The sequence below is a fragment of the Centropristis striata genome, chromosome 6 (assembly GCF_030273125.1).
Source record: "Centropristis striata isolate RG_2023a ecotype Rhode Island chromosome 6, C.striata_1.0, whole genome shotgun sequence".
Lineage (NCBI taxonomy): Eukaryota > Metazoa > Chordata > Actinopteri > Perciformes > Serranidae > Centropristis > Centropristis striata.
This window is the reverse complement of record NC_081522.1, coordinates 33781394-33800360: the sequence shown is the minus strand read 5'-3', so window position 1 is coordinate 33800360 and position 18967 is coordinate 33781394. Positions and strand designations below refer to the sequence as shown.

At 40.1% G+C, this 18967-nt stretch overlaps 1 protein-coding gene across 2 annotated transcripts in view; it reads left to right on the top strand.

Annotated features, from left to right (window-relative positions):
• Window positions 1-18967, top strand: part of grm8b (glutamate receptor, metabotropic 8b) — a 174997-nt gene that overhangs the window by 104874 nt on the left and 51156 nt on the right. For both annotated transcript variants that reach the window (XM_059335456.1, XM_059335457.1), the window contains 3 exons: window positions 1207-1361; window positions 1443-1580; window positions 17569-17769. In XM_059335456.1, coding sequence (XP_059191439.1) covers window positions 1207-1361; window positions 1443-1580; window positions 17569-17769 — 494 coding nt within the window. The remainder of the gene's footprint in view (window positions 1-1206; window positions 1362-1442; window positions 1581-17568; window positions 17770-18967) is intronic.

Sequence of the window (18967 nt, the reverse complement as noted above, 5' to 3'; positions counted from 1 at the left end):
TGTAGAAGTACAACCTCACCGAAAATCCAATTTTTATAAATTTTTCCATTTGGGGTGTTGCTGTATTTTTTTGTTCACGTTTTTTGGAAAATAATCTGTTAATCATGAAGGACACTGTGAATACAAACTACTAACACCTACACACACACACACACACACACACACACACACACACACACACACACACACACACACACACACACTCTCTCTCTCACTGTGCAACTTCAGTATAAACACTCTAAAATCTGTATCTGTATGTTCTCAATGTATTTAATCAGTTCATCCAGCAGATGTTGAGTGCAGATTAAGATAACAAGCTTTCAATTATCTGAGTGAGCTGAGAGTTACACACACACAACACACACACACACACACACACACACACACACACTCACAGGATATCAGTGTAGCAGCTGATGTTAATCTGCAGCTCTGAGTCACACAGAGAGAAATCCTTCATGTTGAGACCTCCCAGAGAGGAGCAGGAGGAGCAGGAGACCTACTCCTCATGTTTCTTCTTTAATCACATGAAAATTGTAATGAATTAATTTATGTCCAGATATCAGCAACAAATACAAACATTCCATGGAAACATTTAACTAAAACATGACTAGATCTACAGAGATCGTTCTCCTCTTCCTCTTCCTCCTTCTCCTCTATCCTCCTCCTACTCTCTCCTCTTCTCCTCCTTTATCCTTCTCCTCTCACTTTCCTCTCTCCTCCTAATCCTCCTCCTCCTTCTCCTCTCTCTTCCTCTATCCTCCTCCTCCTCTTTCCTCCTTCTCTCTCCTCCTCTTTCCTCTTCCTCCTCTCTCGTCATCATCCTCCTCCTCTCCTCTTTCCTCCTCGATCCTCCTCCTCTCTTGTCATCATCCTCCCCTTCCTACTCCTCTCTCCTCCTCCTCTTTCCTCCTCCTCCTCTCTCGTCATCATCCTCCTCCTCTCCTCTTTCCTCCTCTATCCTCCTCCTCCTCTTCTCCTCCTTTATCCTCCTCCTGCCCCACCTCTTTCATCATCCTCCTCTCTCCTCCTCCTCCTCCTTCTTCTCTCTCCTCCTCTCATCCTCCTCACTCCTCCTCTCATCCTCCTCACTCCTCCTCCTCTTTCCTCCTCCCCTCTCCTCCTCCTCTCTACACTTCTACTCTGTCTGTAGATGTTTGCTGTAGTTAATATTTTGGTTGAAGTGACTCTGTGATCTCCTGACAGGAGAATCCTGGATGCGGCGAAGCGTAACAACCTGACGGGTCACTTCCTTTGGGTGGGCTCCGACAGCTGGGGGTCGAAGATCTCCCCGGTGGTGCAGCAGGAGCGCGTGGCCGAGGGCGCCGTCACCATCCTCCCTAAGAGGGCGTCAGTGGACGGTGAGGCCGGAAACAGAGAAAAGAAAGACATTTAGAAGATGATCATCACTGTAACGTTGTTTTAAATGTTTCTGTCTGCAGCGTTCGATCGTTACTTCAAGAGCCGCTCGCTGTCCAACAACCGCAGGAACGTTTGGTTCGCCGAGTTCTGGGAGGAGAACTTCGTCTGCAAGCTGGGGATGCACGGCAAGAGACCCGGCAGCCCCAAGAAGTGCACAGGTAGGAAACTCCTCCTCCTCCTCTCTTCTCCTCCTCCTCTCCACTCCTCCTCTCTCCTCCTCTCTTCTCCTATCCACTCCTCCTCCTCCTCTCTACTCCTCCTCCTCTCCACTCCTCCTCTCTCCTCCTCTTCCCCTTCGTCCTACTTCTCTCTTCCCTCCTCATCCTCTCTCCTCCTCCTCCTAATTTTTCTCCTCCTTCACATCTTTTCTCCTCCTCTCTCCTCCTCCTCCTCTTCCCCTTCTTCCTTCTTCTCTCCTCCTCCTCTCTCCTCCTTCTCTTTCCTCCTCTCTTCTCTCCTCCTCCTCAGCCTTCTCCTCATCCTCTAATGCCTACTCTTTTTAAGTTCTCCTTTACTTCTCCACCTCCTCCACACTGCAAAAAGAATATTGTAAAAGAAACTCCTCCTCCTCCTCTCTACTCCTCCTCTCTCCTCCTCTCTTCTCCTCTCCACTCCTCCTCCTCTTCCCCTTCTTCCTACTTCTCTCTTCCCTACTCATCCTCTCTCCTCCTTCTCTTTTCTCCTCCTCCTCATCTCTCCTCTGGCTCCTCTCACCTCCTCCTCCTCCTAATTTTTCTCCTCCTTCACATCTTTTCTCCTCCTCCTCCTCCTTTCTCCTCTTCTCTTCTCTCTCCTCCTCCTTTTCCTCCTCCTCTCTCCTCCTCTTCCCCTTCTTCCTTCTTCTCTCCTCCTTCTCTTTCCTCCTTTCTTCTCTCCTCCTCTCTATCCTCCTCCTCCTCTCTTCTCTCCTCTCCTCAGCCTTCTCCTCCTTCTCCTCATCCTCTAGTGCCTACTTACTCTTTTTAAGTTCTCCTTTAATTCTCCACCTCCTCCACACTGCAAAAAGAATATCGTAAAACAACTGTTAAATACTGTCAAATAACACCAAATGAATGTTATTTTACAGATCATTTCTTTGAAAATACAGATAATAAACAGTGAATATCTGTTGAATCACACATTTAACACAACTTTTGCCACTTTTTACCACTTTTTTCGATTTCTCTTTTCATGTTTTTAACATTAAATTTAAATTTTCACTGTAGGATAACAGTAAGTTGCCTTAATTTTACATTCAGCAGTATGATGTGTATTTTTTCTATTATTTTTTTTTTACATAGAATTCATTGTAATTTAACATTTAACACCATTTAGAAATTAAATTTAAAAATATATTAATTTACATGTTTCAACTTCCATTTTATGGTTAAAATTAAAAAAGTGCATCCTTCTTTTATCTCCTTCTCTACCTCCTTCTTTACCTTCTTCTCTGGAGGGATTGGTTGGTCACTAATTTCTTCTAAAGTACTTTTAGTTATATTCCACCACTGGACTTGTTCATCCAGCAGCTTTTCATACATCAGAATCTTTCCATCTTTTGCACCTTCTTGTATTTCATGTCTTTATTTACGCAGCCAAGGGAAATTTATTGCCACGTGTTTTCCCATCGAGGAGAAGAATGTGCAAAAATTAGCCAGATGTGTGTTTTGTTTGCATCCGAAGCTTATAGTTCAGACAAAACAGGTTAAAAGTAATAATAGTTATTGTGTGGTTGCTGCAGCAGAACCTGCACTTTTTCTGTCTTTGCTTTCAGACAACTTTTCACTTTACCTCTCTTTCTTCTGTGTGAGGAAAACGACCTACAATGACACATGTCTGCTTTTTTATTTCTAAAGTAAGTAGGCCCCAGACAGCACGATGATAAAAATGAAATAAAATAAAAAAATACAACCCCTGTAAACTTTTTGTTATAAAGTGGAGCTGTGTAATTGGTTGTTGGAGCTTGAGATGTTCTCTCTGTTCAGGACAGAGGGTTTTTTTTTTGTACTGCTATGAAAAAAATGTTATTTCGGTGGAGCAGCCAACAAACCAAACTATGGTGTAGAACAGGGGCGCAGATGGGATTTTTGAACTGGCAGGGACATAGCTGTCAGCAAATTAGTTATTTTTCCACACCATGCCTTAACCAAAATATTATGTTATTTAAACATTTTAGATGAACTGTAGTGTAAACAACAACCAACATATTTACATAAATAAAAATAACTTTGTACATGAAATTCCCAGTGCAGCCAAAGAAATTTACTGTTGCATGCATGGTGTAGAAGTATCTATTCAGTTTTTGTAAGGAAAGAAAGATTAACAAAAAGATCTGTGACTGGAGGTGCTTTCAGGTTCAAAGTTTTATAAAAACGATCACAGTTTCTAAAAAAGAAATATCTGGCCTGTACAGACTTTGCACTCTTTTAAATTGCCTATTTTATTTTTATATAAAAACGATGAATCACACAGTACTACCTCAACCCTCGACTTGAGTAGAGATTTAGCTGCACTTCATGTGGTGGAAAGCCTGAAACCAAAAGAGAGGAGGCTGTTACAGCAGCAGGAAAATGATCCAGGTTTTGGGATAGTGTTTGTAGATGTGTTCACAGTCTGATTCCCTAAAATCAACCCAAGTGAATATCTGCCGAACCTGAGACACTGTTATTCAGGGTTAACCGGGTCTGTTGTCTCTTCGGGCCGCTCTGACACTCGACCTCTACTTCATTTGTATTCATGAGCTGGATTTCTGACCGCCGCTGACTGCCAATTAACACGCTGGATAATCATTTTGGAGCCCGGGCTCTTGACCCCACGACATGGTGCATCTCTGACATCCTCCGTCGGTAATTAATCCAGAATTCCCTCAATCAGGCCGAGTGTAACAATGAATATGAAAAAGTGTTTGTAATCACCATACGATTCACAAGGTTATTTGTGAGTGTCAGATGAGAGCTGTGAATTAAACTGTGTTCAGCTGGAGGAGGAGAGGGCAGTCCGCTCCGCTTTAACTTCTCCTAGAGGGTTATATGGTGCATCGTTCTCTCCGTAGTAAGCTTGTTAGCAGGGTTAGTAGCAGAGCTATTTTGGTTGCTTCCGCCATTGCATGAAATGATCAGGAGGCAACCTCCTGGTCTGAGCAGTGAGGCAAACCAGGAAGTGCCTTAAGCTACATTCTACCAAAAATTCCAACAGGGGGCGTTGACGGCCGCTGCAAAAGCATTTATGTCCATTCATTTCCAATACAAAATGAGAAAACTTCTCACTTGATTTATTACCTCAGAAATGGTTGCTATGGTCTCAATCGCTAGTAAAAAATCTTCTTCAAGACAATTTCATGTTAATTGTGTAAATAATGGCCCCATTTAGAAGAAAATAGAAGATAAAGAATCATATGATTTGGGGCGTGGCTACCTTTGATTGACAGGTCACTAACAAGGCGAGCCGTCATCAGAAGAGAAGAGAAACAATGCGTATCCATGGCAATGTGTCAATAAAGTGTCTGCTCCCCGTTTCCGAAAACAATATGGCGAAGAGTGTAACGCTGAACTCGATGCTTCAAACGGGCCACAAACCAATTGATGGTGTCACAGTCACTACGTTCATTATTTATACAGTCTATGGAGATGAAACCACATATTTGACGCCTCACAAAGGAATTAATGGTACACACAGGCAAGAAATTTTGCCACATCTGTTACGGCTCACAAAGGAAACAACAGCCTGTTCTCCCGTCAAAAACATCAATATAGGTTGGGTGTACAGGCAGAGAAAAAAAAGCTATATTTACGAATTTCACCCTCCGCTGTAGTGGAGCTGCCGCCATCTTGCTGATGCAGTAGTGATTGACAACCAAGCAGTTTAAAAGGGCAGATTCCCACATTCGGTTGGAGGTCAGTGTGTTGAACAAGCGGTGGATTTTCTCCCAGGAGAGCGGGGTTTGCGTCCCGTGCGGAAACAAAAGTAAACCGTTTTTAACTTAAGTTAGGTCCTTTACGTAACTTACGGGAATCATGTTTTTGAACGTAACTTGCGGCAGTCACTTGACCCTTGTAACTACTTCATTTATGGCATTTACGTACATTTATTTACTGTTTAAACTGTCTTTTTAACGCCATACCAGAAGTTTTTTGCCCTAAACCTAAGGTCAGTGGTTTTACAACATAAATCCACGGAAACTTCAGTCTTTTTTTACAGCTGGGGACCATACACATGTGCTCTTTTTAGAACGCGCTGTTGTGCCGTGAAACGCGAGCCGTGGTACATGCCTACGTGATGTAATTTGTGGTACTGACACACGACCTCTTCTGCCGTTTATGTTGGAGAACTTGTTGTTAATAATGGTACACACTGGCGTCGGCAAGCCAAAAGTCTGTTTTCCCTGTCTTCACATCAACACTGAAAACTGAGTTTCTGAACTCTGGAGACGGTTTAAAAAAGCTCCGTTCCAGTGGCCTACAGTGCAGTTCACCCATAGAAAAAGCTGTTTGTATGGGCCTCAAATGTAATGAGAACAGAGAATGAGCAAGTGTTTAAAATGGCATGAAGGAGAACAGATGTTTGAGCTGCTCTCATTCTTATGGTTTCTACATTTGAACAAAAAGTGGTCTCCTCTACTTCTAACCTTGTTGAAAGTCCTGGTGGATTCAAGCAGATGTGAATTACAAGCTGTTGAGTCTTGAAGTGAATTCTTCTCTCCGATCACGTCCGGCTCTCGTCTGCTGAGTCTCTCAGTGCTGACTGCAGGGACCCTGCAGCAGGATGTAATCCCCCCTGATTCAGGAGGACTTTCTTTGTAGGACATGGGGCCACCGAGGGCCAAATCCTTTACAAACATGTCCGACACACAAAACAGGATTTGCGAAAAAGGTGTAGGGTAAATACAGGCGTGCGGATAGAAGTGAAGCAGCAGAACAACAGCGTCAGCGCTCCGGGAATAGCTGCTCTGTCCCAGCTGCTGAGAGCGCTGCAGTCTTTACCTGAGCTCAGTGGAGCGCTTTGATCAAGACGCAGCTCGCCACTGATTGTGTTAGAGAGGCTCCAGATCTGCAGCCGAGTCATCACACAAACAGACAACCAGCTGAGTCAGCAGGTCAGCGTCCACCTGTGTGTGTGTGTGTGTGTGTGTGTGTGTGTGTGTGTGTGTGTGTGTGTGTGTGTGCAGACCCAGATGTTTGTGCAGCGTTTGCTCAGATAAGAGTGATGAAAGCTCAGCAAGAGTAGAAGAAATACTCAGATCCTTTACTTGTATTAAAAGTAGAAACACGACGGCCTGAAAATACTGCTCATAAAGAGTGGTTTCTTTCAAAGTGAGAATATTATGTTTTCTCAGAGTTTTTACAGCGGTACAGATACATAGAAGTTTAAAAAAATAAATAATTAATTAATGATAGGTATAAAATAATTATTATAAGAATAGTAAATATAACTATACAAGAGAATTTAAAGACAGAACATTTTGTCTGTTTGAAACCAGAAAAGGTATCAGTAACATATTAACACAATATAGTTAAAATGGTGAATTGTGTTAATTCAGGTTAAAGGTGGTTATAATAAAAAGTAATATATACTCCACTATATATACATTTTTCCAGATTTTTTTTTAAAAAAGTCACAAATTTGTGAGAAAATATTAATTTTTTTTTCTTGTAAATTTGTTAGTTTTTTCTCGGAAATATGTAAGATAAAAAAATAGGATATTCTAAGTTTATTCTCAGAATATTGCCCCCTATCCCCTGCTTTGTAATTATTATTATTTCTTAAAATTAACTCTAAAATGCCCCTATCGTGTACGATTGACTAAACAGATTCATAAAAAAAGTTAAATTATGGACAAACGGATGTTGTAAAACCTAGTCAGTGAACATCTTGTGGATATTTTTTTCTATAAACATTACCTCATTATACTAATAAACAAAACATAACTAAGGTGTCACTAAAGTCTCTTAAAACTATTTTCCTGTGGTGTTCTGCAGCATATTAACCTTGGAGTACGGTACACATATCTGGGAAAACAACATTATAAACGTGAGAGCCTGAATTAATTATGGCCTCGTAGTTTCCTGTAAATATTAAGGTTGATTTTATGATTCTATGGTTTTTTTTGTGTATATATTCATATTTTATTTGTGCGGGCATACATTTTACATTTTATTTATTTTATTCCATTTTTAATTTATTTTATCTTATTGTATTTTACTGTTCTATTGTTTTCTTCTTCTTTCTCTTTGTATTGTGTTATCTATTTATTGTTGTGCAGCACTTTGGAAACCAATTGGGCTATATAAATAAAGTGGATTGGATTGGATTGGATATATCAGTGGAGCAACATGTCTGTGTGTGACTGTGTGTTCTGTAAACATGTGATGAAAGTCTGCAGCTTGAACCTTTGAAGAAGAAGAAGAAGAAGAAGGAGGAGAAGAAGAAATCGCCTGAGGGGCGTCTCGCTGGCTGACAGAGATTAGAGCGCGCTCAGTGCAATCCCTTGAGACGACACTGGGGAACGCCTGCTCTTTAATTGTAATTAATTAGGATAATTAAATATCCATGAGCCACGGTGGCCTGAGGTCTGGAGCGTGGCGTTCCGTCACCCCTCGGCTCAGGGATAATGTTGACGCGCCGCCCTGCTGCGCAGCCACGTTCACAGCCACTGCCGCCACCTCCGAGCACCTCATTTACCGCCACATAGAGTGTGTCGCATTTAAAATGCAATCCAATACTGTAATTGTACCCTGCCATTAGAAAATCTATTTTTTCTTCCTCACTCTCTTACATCTTTGGCATGTTCTCAAAATTGATCTTTCATAATAAAACAACAAACCCTTAAAATCGCCATAATTAACTTTTAAATTACCCCTTAAATCAAGGTGTTTGGTTGCTAAAAACACCTCCATTTTTGGAGCCTCTAATTAACAAATTGAGTAGATTTTAACTGCCACATGCCTTAATTTATACATAAAAATATTAGTTTGTTTTTAAGATTGAGATTTTGTAGGTAGACCGTCTGAAAATTTTTTTTAGCTGCACAATAATGATATAAAAGCCAAATCAGTCTGAAAGCCTTTTCACAGCCGAGCTTCCTGTCTGAAGGTTGAGATTTGAACCTCGGAGGCTCTGAGCGTCCCTGATCTCTGCAGCTTCCAGCCGACCGTCAGCCTTTTATTGATTGTGATCTACAATTAGTGTTTTGTTTGTTTGTGTGCGCAGCAGCAGCAGCCACTGTCGATAGAGAGGCTTGTTTGGATAATGGAGACACGTTTGTCCTCTGAACACCTGATTCAGCTGTTGAGATCCGGAACACAGCGTCACGTTCTCAGCAGTGAAGCAGAAACAGAATCCTGACAAGTTTATTCATGCTCATTCAACCAATAAGTAACAATGTGCCAAGTCTGATGACGGAGATGTCACAGGTTTAACATTCTAGCAAAATATATTTAAAACTGGACAGATTTACTTAAAAACGTGACCCTAAAACCTCTAATCTATCACCAAATCAGCACAATACTTGCATTTGACCAACATTTTTGTGACTGATACACTGCTCAGAAATCAAACTTTAATTTGAACCCCAAGATTCTGCATTTAAAGAGACTGTTGCAATGGACAGGTCCCAGGAAAGTTAAGCTCTATCCAAAAACAGAGATTACTTGCTCAGGAGAGCACACAGAGAGCAACAGCCTGGTAGAGAAAAGACACAGGTGGATGCGATGTAGTGTCGGTTGTGCACAGTAGACTATGCGGCCTGATAGCTCCACAATCAAGCTAAGTTGAGAGATGTATCATGCAGCCCATATCAAGTGTCCCATATCACAATAACTATCTCACATCATCCAGCTTGTTGACGAGAGAGCGGATATTGGCGAAAAAGACACCTTGTCCTGTCTCTCTTCTCTAGCATCGCTGCATGTGCCGCCTAGGACCTTAACCATTGCAACATTCTCTAAAAATGCAGAATCTCAGGTCCTGTGTAACGTTGGAACTGAATTTTAGTTTTAGGTGTAAACTAAAGCTGCTAACAGTTGTAACTTTTGTTAACAATATTCGCCTTTCCATCAACAAATGGAATTGCTCTGAGTATTTTGAAGATTTGCATGAGAAAAGCTTAATGGAAACACCAAAATTCAATAAAACGTTTGGAAATGTGTGCGTAAAAGTTTTTACGCTCAGAGATGGAAACACTTTTAGCGTAACTGTATCCCAAATAGGACAACGTTCGGCTTAGATTCTATCAAAATTTCAAATTAACTACTAATATATGTGATCATGTTATGCTTCTGATTAATTAAATTGTGTGAAACTAAAGTCTAACTTCTTATCTTTCAAGCCGTATATTGTTTTAACCGCAAACATTAGGCCAGAGTCGGCCCAATGACACTAACACCAGTGAATTAGCCTAACGCTAACTGTATCCCAAATCTGACACTTGGATCTCCTCGTTGTAAAACAATGGGGGCTGCTGAGTTTTTTGGGGGAAATTGGATGTTTCTGGGTAAGCCAAATAAATAACATGGTTATCAACCATCATTATCAATACACCCGGACCGTACTTCTGTCCTTCACAATAAAATACAGCACAGTAAAAATACAGATGTACTTTTAAGATCGTCTCCTGAGTGTCGCCCAAGCATTCTTACTGCTTTGTCTCATCAGACTTACTTTCGTATTGTAATTGCACATGTAAATCTCCATGTACGTAAGTAAAATTCGATTTTTAAATATGTTTAAATCAATTATACCTACACTGGTGGTGGCGATCTTATTCGAAATGACCGTGAAAATACCGGACAGTGCGGCATTGTAGATGTGTACGTTTGAGATACAGTAACGAACGGTGTCCGATTTGGGATACAGTCTCTGTAACTCACATGACTGATCAGCTGTTTCCTCTGAAATGAAAGAACAATTAGAAGTTTCTAGAACTTCTACTGTTTACTGACAGATTAGCCTACAGCAATACATTACACTGCCATCTTCTGACCAAAGTATGTTACTGCATACTAAACCAGTTGATGGAAACGTCCCTATTTTGCATTTTCTTTAATGCAACATTTAGGCTACTTCTTCGTCCTCTCTGAGAGTCGACTAAATCATTAGGGTATTGTTCTTAGAGTTGTAGTGAGAGTTGTAGTTACCATTTCAGTTGCTGTCACTTCCTTTTCTGCAGTGTCACTGTTCCCCAGCAGCAGCAGCAGGGACAGCGTTGAGGAAGATATAGAGTTTCTTTTATTCAGGGGAAAAACTTGTTTACCACTCCAAGGATCAGTTCTCCCACCTTGAGACTCCACAAACACAGTTTCACTAGAGAACATGAATATTTGATTCTGTTCTTCTGCTTTGTTGAACGATGTGTTTGCTGAGTTAAGAGCCTCGTTGTTTTCTCACCTTTGTACAACTCTGTTCCCTCCCTTTGTATTCCTCCGTGTTGCAGAGTCCCTTGAAACACACAGAGTGGATATGAAAGCCAGATTTGCATTTGAACGCTTCTTTGTGTTTCCTTCTGCGTGTTTTTTTTTTCTTTTCTTCTTCTTTTAATATTATGCTGCAATTTGTTTGGTTATAAAAGTCAGCAGCGGAAGAAGTGCGTCATTCTTCTTTCTGTAAAAAGCAGAAATGATCTCTGCGGGAGAAACGCTGCTTCCATATCAGAAATCGAGCAGCTGTTAAGTGTTCAGCAGCACTCAGGAACGTTTTTGAAAAGTGTACGTTTGTTTTTTTTGTCAACACTCAGAAGAGGAAAAATTGCTGTGGGCAGCTTTCTTTTTGCTTCCTAGTGACGACTTTAATATGCAGGAGTCAGATGTGAAGCTGTAAGGCAGAAAGCTGCTGGTTTTAAGCCTGTTGTGATGTTTTACCCCTGAAAACTACGTCACAAGCATGAGATTTGACCAGTTAGTTGAAACAAATATCCAAAAAAAAACAACCTAGTTTGTCGTTAGTGACACCCTCTAGTTGCCTTAGTAATTATGAATGACGCGATGAAGCAGAAATGTCATTACAGAGTGTAAAAGCAGAGGTGGAAGCCATGATATGGAGTATAAATATGGTAGATGGGACAAACAAACCGGTGTTCATGCCCCATGTGAAACCAAAAGTTCACGTTGTAAGTTACATTACTTTACTTCTGAACGTAGCTTTTTCACGTCTACATCACACTTTACACCACCTAAACCATAACTACCTCACTTCCTGTTGTGATGCACATTTAGTTTATTTTTTTTAACTTTATTTTGCTACACCTTACCATGTGCTTTTCCTTACCAACCTTAAGGAAGAAGTTCTGTTGTCCAAACCTGATGAAACTGCAACAGTTTGACATGTTAATGACGTGCTTAAAACAGTGATAATTACATTTAGGTATGAGAATGGGTTGATGTTGTAGTGGCACAAATTTTGAAAACCCTTCTGTGGATCATATTTGAGGGTAGGAATTACAGAGATATATCCATTGACAGATATTATCGGCCTATACAAGGCCTGACAATAAAATACGTGGGTATGTTGCAAAATGGTGAAAAATCGGTGTACAATGCATATAAAAAAGGTGTATTCCAACTCAAAAATCCAATATCCCATAAAAGACCTAAGTGGTCGTGTAGTTTGGGGAACTTGTTGCAAACACTCAAAATCCACAGCAAAATCCAGCTGTTTTTTGGCTGTTTTATAAAAATGAAACAAGCAAGGACTATCTGCACCAAATTTGGACATTGGAGTTAGTTTGTCTTGACTTGGGATGTGCCTCTAAACTTAATCTTGTCTTGGAACTTCTTTGTCTTGAATTTGGTGTTATTGGTCTTGCCTTGGGACAGACAAGTTATGACTTGTGGGTCTTGCCTTGGGACTTGTATATTTGGTCTTGAAATAGGACTCAGCTTGGGACCTACCAGTCTTGACTTGGGACAAGGTGCCTTCTAGTCATCAGAAAGGTTAGACTTTCACTTTGTTACAGGTTTCTTTGTCTTGACTTAGGGTCTACCAATCTTGACTTTGTGGTCTTTACTTGGTGATCTTGTGGCCTGCCAATCTTGACTACTGGAATTGGGACTTCCGGGTCACAACTTGTGTTTTCATCTCGGTACTTGTTACTAGTTTTTTATTCAGTAAGAAAAAAAACTGATTGAGAAGCAGATGCGTGACGTAACTCGTTATTAATGTTCCAGCCTGAATAATAAATCTTAAATGTGACAGTCAAGATAAATGTTCTGCTGGTGGACATTCGAGTGACTGTTAAGATGATTCATGTCACTTTTCTTCTAATGTGATGTGGCTTATTTTTTCTCCATGGGGTGTGCTTCCTTTTTTTATGCAAATCACTTTCTGAACCATGAAGATGAGCAGAAAATGCTCATTTTTTATTATTATAAAGTAAATATGGACGCAGGATGAATTCATGAATGCGTAAGAAGCTCTCAGATATGTCTGTCATGTTTTTATGACTCAATCAGAATCAGTGTTGTGGAGAAACATCATTATGAATCTGACAGACTGACATTACTGATAAACAACTGAACTAATGAAAAAACTCTTATTAATGTAAATATATTCAGGCGTGTGCGGCGACACAGCCAGTCTGGTTTCCCCTCAACTCACCCCATCACCAGTAACCTCTGTAATTAGTTTGCCGTTTATCTCATTTACAAATCTAATTGAAACAGACGGATGCCTGCGAGAGAGAAAGAGAGAGACGTTGAAACAGAAACACATCGAGAAGGAATTACATTTACCCTGTAAGTGATGTGTAATTGAAATGCCAGCAGCTGTGATGAAGCTGTCCGTCTCACCTCAGTCAGTGTTAGTGTTCTTCCATCATCGTCATCATCAGCAGCGACAGTCGGGTCGCCACGTGGCCGAACACGCTGCGTTCTCCCCACTTTCTCTCAGGAATCATGTTCATTCATGAAACCTCTGAGGTTGATGGATAATTCATAAGGATCCTTGTTTTAGTTAGTAATTCCTTCAGAGCGAGAAGCCAGTAAATAAGTTCTATTTTGTGCAAATGAAGCAGCTGTTTGAATCCGTTTCTGCAACGTCAGTCACTCAACAACAAATGGAAATGTTTCCACAACTACATGCTAAATTTCAACAAAGTCAGCCAACAAAAAAAAAGCGATCAGAGCTCAACATGTCTACCAGTGGTGGAATGTAACAAGTACATTCACTGTAGTACTGTACTTAAAATTTTGATGTAAGTGTACTTTACTTGAGTATTTCCGATTTATGTAACTTTATACTTCTACTCCACTACATTTTGAGGCAGATTGTACTTTTACTCCACTGCATTTAGCCGACAGCTTTAGTTAGTCTCCAAAAGCTCCAAAGCATGACTTCTTCATCACATCCAGACTAGAAAACAAAGCAGCGTGGAGCCCTACTGTAAATTTACTTCTAAAGTTCTGGCTGTAAACTCCATGAGGCCAGTTTCAGTTTGATGATGATATACCAAGTAAAACTGAAGACAAGCTCAAATATACTTAGTATAAAATGATAGAACTGGATGTAACCCTCTTATATGTTATATTTGCAACATTTGTTCACATTTGCAACATTTAAAATTCTTTATAAAAAACACAGAAGACACAAAATGACAAAAAAGACACAAAATGACCAAAAAAAGACAGAAAATAACTAAAAAAGACACAACAGACACAATATGACCACAAAAGATACAAAATGACAAAAAAAAGACACAAAATAACTAAAAAAGACACAACAACAGACACAAAATGACTTACAAAGACACGAAAAGACATGAAAAGGATTCAAAAATGGACAAAGTAGCCCAAGACTCCATAGAGTTAACATGAAAAACAGGTGATTAGACATTGCTTTTTAATTAAACCTCATTACAGTATATAAAGTAGTTAAAATGAGCCCTACCATGAGAAAATTATAACGCTGCTTATGTAAATTGATCAATAATAATAATACAAATATATATTTAGAATATCTGAATGGGTCTATTCTGCAGAACGAGTTTTAGGCGACAATTTAGGCAGTAAGAGGCTAACATGAAGATATTTTTTTATGTTAAATCTTGACCAGAAAAGCTGGCAGCTAAATGTAGTGGAGCAAAAACTACATTATTTGCAATAATAATGTAAATATTTGTAACTTCCTACTTCTGTAAGTACCTCAAAATTGTACTTTAGTAAGAAAATGTACTTACTTACATTCCACCACTGCTAAATAGTGATGTTGATGTAAAATTTACACATTGTTTTTTTTTTGGGGGGGGGGGGGGTCTCTGTAAGTGTTACAGACTAAATATTTAATAGACAAAATTAAAGAAAAAAGAAACAAGAAAAGACACATCAACAGTGTTCCATAATCAATGTTAGATTACTCAATCCATGATGTAAAGAGTCAGATTAGATGTAAATCTGAATATAATATTAAGTTGCACTGAACACCTGTTCTCCTGCACAGAGAAGCTCGTCCCCAGATGTCCTGACTCCGAGTCAGGAGACACTGAGCTCCTTGTAAATTCAAAACGCCGCATTCAGGCACCACTTGAATTTCCAGGATCAGACATGTGTATTCTTTAAATATTGAGGAGACTCATCATCTGCAGGGAGCAGCGATCATCTGCAGCCCGGCCGTTCATCTCCTCTCTGCCTCAGCTGTTTGACATCCTCAGCCCTCCACTCGCCGTTTGAGGCTCATTTATTACCGCCGTACAGACGTGTAATCAGTCTTTACTGCCGGAGCAAATGTCTCCCTTCGGACAGATCCCCCGCCGCCCGCCTGCTATTAAAATTAAATTGGATTTCATTTCTAAGCTCCTATTAATTCAGAGAAGTCTTGTCTGTTGATGGAGGGTCCAGTCCAGCAGTTAGTTTTCTTCTCCTCTCTTTCACTTCCCTCTTTGCTTTCCGGCCCGGCGGCGTGATCGCAGAGCGCCGCAGCTCTAATAACGGTAATTACTCAGTGAAAATTTTAGAAGGACTTTAAGGAGTTTTCAAATAAAAGATGACGATGTCTTCTCCATTCTGTTATTTAATCACGGCTAATGGGACGGAGCCAAATGTATTTTTTTATGTTAATGAGTTAGTTATAGGAAATGTGTCTCATTTCACATTCCCATAATCCTTTGTGAGTTACTTTTATGCCTGGCGGCAAGGACAAACGCCGAAACCTTTGGTTTTAAAAAAGAAAAGGAAACACGGAGGCAGTAGTGTGAAATGCAGGACTTTATAGGTTAAAGAACTCTTTCTTTCACACTAAACGGCTCACGAGTCTATAATCACAGTCAACTTCATGTAACTCTACTTGACTGTCGACATTTTTTTTTCTTTTTCTTCCGTTTGATCAGTTGCACACTACTTTGAGCACACTACCTTGCACACACTAGTTCGAAACTACTTTGCACACACTTCTTTGCGCACACAACTTTGCACACACTACATTGCACACACTACCTTGCACACACTACTTTGCGCACACTACTTTGCACACACTACCTTGAACGCACTACTTTTTACACACTACCTTGAACACACTACTTTGCGCACACTACCTTGAACACACTACTTTGCACACACTACTTTGCACAACCTACTTTTTACACACTACCTTGCACACACTACTTTGCACACACTTCCTTGTTCACCGTGCCCTCTCACACACTACTTCTTACACCCTACCTTGCACACACTTCTTTGCACACACTACTTTGCACTAAATGTCTGCATGCATAGTTTATATTTCTATTGTATTTTTGCACATGCTGCCTTTAGAATTACTTTTGTTTTGTTGTTTTATCTATTCTATACTTAGATTTCTTATTGCTTGGCATTCACTGTGGACAGCAATGATAGTTTCATTGTACCGGGAAACATGTTTCCTTACTGTGCATTTGACAATAAACCTCTTTGAACTTTGAAAGAGCTCACACAGAAATTAGTAAAGTTTGTTGACAAGGCTTGTTTGTCTTTGACTTTACCTTCTCGATGTTTGATGTCTTGGTCATGTTTGTCCCTCATTAGAAGCAGAAAGTAAAGATGATGATTAATTAGTTTGTCAGTCACTTTAATCTCATTAATACTGTCAAGAAATCCACAGTGATATCTGTGGTCCCCAGTGAATGAACCAGACAACAGCATGCTGTATGGAAGCTCAATGCATTCACAAAGGGAAACAAAAATGTTAATTAAAAATAAATAAATCTGCTTTTAATTGCAAGATGTGAACAGATTAGTATCTAAAAATAAATCTAAGGATCTTGAAACTGTGTGTTTTAAATAGAGATATTAGAATAAAAGCTGAACCTGTGAGCTTCCAGATGTCTCTCCCTCTTATTATATGATCTTCATCTGCAAATGGATTTGCCCAGTTGTTATTAAATTGCAGACTTTCACGTTTCCATTTTTCCTTAACCTGAACGCCACAACGCACAGGCAGGTTTTAAGACATGTTTTTTTTTTAAACGAGAGACGTTTCTTTTGTTTTTTTTATACCAAAGATACATAATTTATCATAGCCAAATAATGTAAAGACAAAAATTAATGTCATATTTAAAAAAATAAAATAAAATGTGATATTTCATTAAAAGCACTTTATTCTACATGTATCTTTTGAAATTTTGCCAAAATAAACTCTTTTCCTATATAAAACATTACATTCTGCACTGGAAAACCATGAATGAACTTGACTGAGACCAACAATCACTTTTTATCTTTTTTGTTTTGTGTTAACTGAACTGCAGGTTGTTTACACAGAGCACAGAGGAGAGGACAAGAGAGGTTGACGTAAACATATGGAGCCCCAATTTTTCCCCCTTGTTTTAGTAAGATTTGGGCTCTCTGGAATATGTTTCATATTTTTCGTTAGTTTAGTAAGTTTTTATTTTTTGTGATTCATTAAAACTATATTATTCTGCACAAAATGCATTTTTGAGTTCTCCCTACTTCTAGCCATGACTGTGCTGTTTCCTAAGAGGTGCAGGACTATATATATATATATATATATATATTGCTGTGAAAAAGAAAGCCAGAGTGTGTAAAATTGGACAGGAGCAAATAATATCCTGAAACAGCCCGAGGTTCTGAGGTTTAAGGAATTCTCCTCCATGTTGGCTGTAAAGTTGAGACTGAAGTTTCAATAGCTGCTGTGAAGCTTTCAGTCATATCTCATGATGTGCTTTTTGTGTGTGTCTTTGTGTTTCTGCTCCAGCTTTGGAGAAAGTGGGCCGTGACTCCACCTACGAGCAGGAGGGGAAGGTTCAGTTTGTGATGGACGCCGTGTACGCCATGGCCCACGCTCTGCACCACATGCACCGCGAGCTCTGCGCCGGATACCCCGGCCTCTGCCCGCGTATGGCCAACATCGACGGCAAAGAGCTGCTGGCTCACATCCGTGCTGTCAACTTCAACGGTAAGAGCTGCTTTGGGCTGATGATCAACATTCATCGTCATCTTTCACTCGCGAGTCAATAAAACTGCCGTACGCAACACAAAATCACTTTATTCTACTTGTTGTAAAGTGAGCTGGTGTAGGCAGAGAGGCTAGCAGTTAGCATTAGCAGAGGCTCTGGATAGCAGGTTAGCTTGGAGAGACGACAGACACAGAAGTGAGGATTTCCACACGGCGGCTTTAATCTACAGAGTCTAAACATTGACCATACAAAGCCAGGTCTCCATGGCGCTACGTTCACTAACCATACAGGAATAGCAGTAGGTAGACAGCACAACCAGCACCAACTAGTTGCTATATACTGGGAGTTCTCTTCTGAGGAAATGTCCGCATAGCAAGAGGCATGGTGAATAACCAAGGCGGCTCTGTATACACACCCAAACAGGAAATAGGCACCGCCCCCTTGTGGCGCTATACCGTACTACAGTAAAAGCACGTCTAGACTGACTGTTACAGTGTCTCATTTAAAACTTCTCAGCACTCCTCAGTGCAAGTGGGAAGCCATGAAGGATTCGACTGAGACCAACAGTCATATGACAAGAATTCTGAATATTTTTTTAAAAACTGAGCTGCAGGTTGTTTACACAGAGCAGAGAGGAGAGGACAAGAGAGGCTGCAAGGTGTAAGACAGGTGTAAAGATATAAAGGCTTCAAATTTCTGATGAAGGTTGGCTATTTTTTTATAAACAAACAATCTATAAAGATGCCAAAAACAAGAATCACCAAACTAAATGTGGAGCTGCTCAGTGGCCAACAGATCATACTGTGTATGAAAAAACAGCCCTCTAAGTAAAGTCTCCCTGAAACAAATAAAGGTTAAAAAAAGAATATAAAGAAGCTGTTTCAACACAAATATTTAATGCTTCCCCTGAAATGGAGAATCAAAGTCAAATTAGGACATTTCTGATGAAGGTACAGTCCTGAAAGCAAGTTTGCAGAACTTGTGATGGAGCCATTTGGTTTGCTGTGAGTTTGAATAATCACCGCCTCCGCAGTCAACACCTCAGTGTCGCTTTCTGTTCAGGACAAACAAGTCCTCCGAAAAAAAAGTGTCTCCTCACTTTTTCTGAGAAGAATTTCTTGTTGATTTTTATCACATCTTCGTGCACATCTGGTCATGTGAGCTGAGGATTCCAATTGCAGGATAACGAGGAGGTGT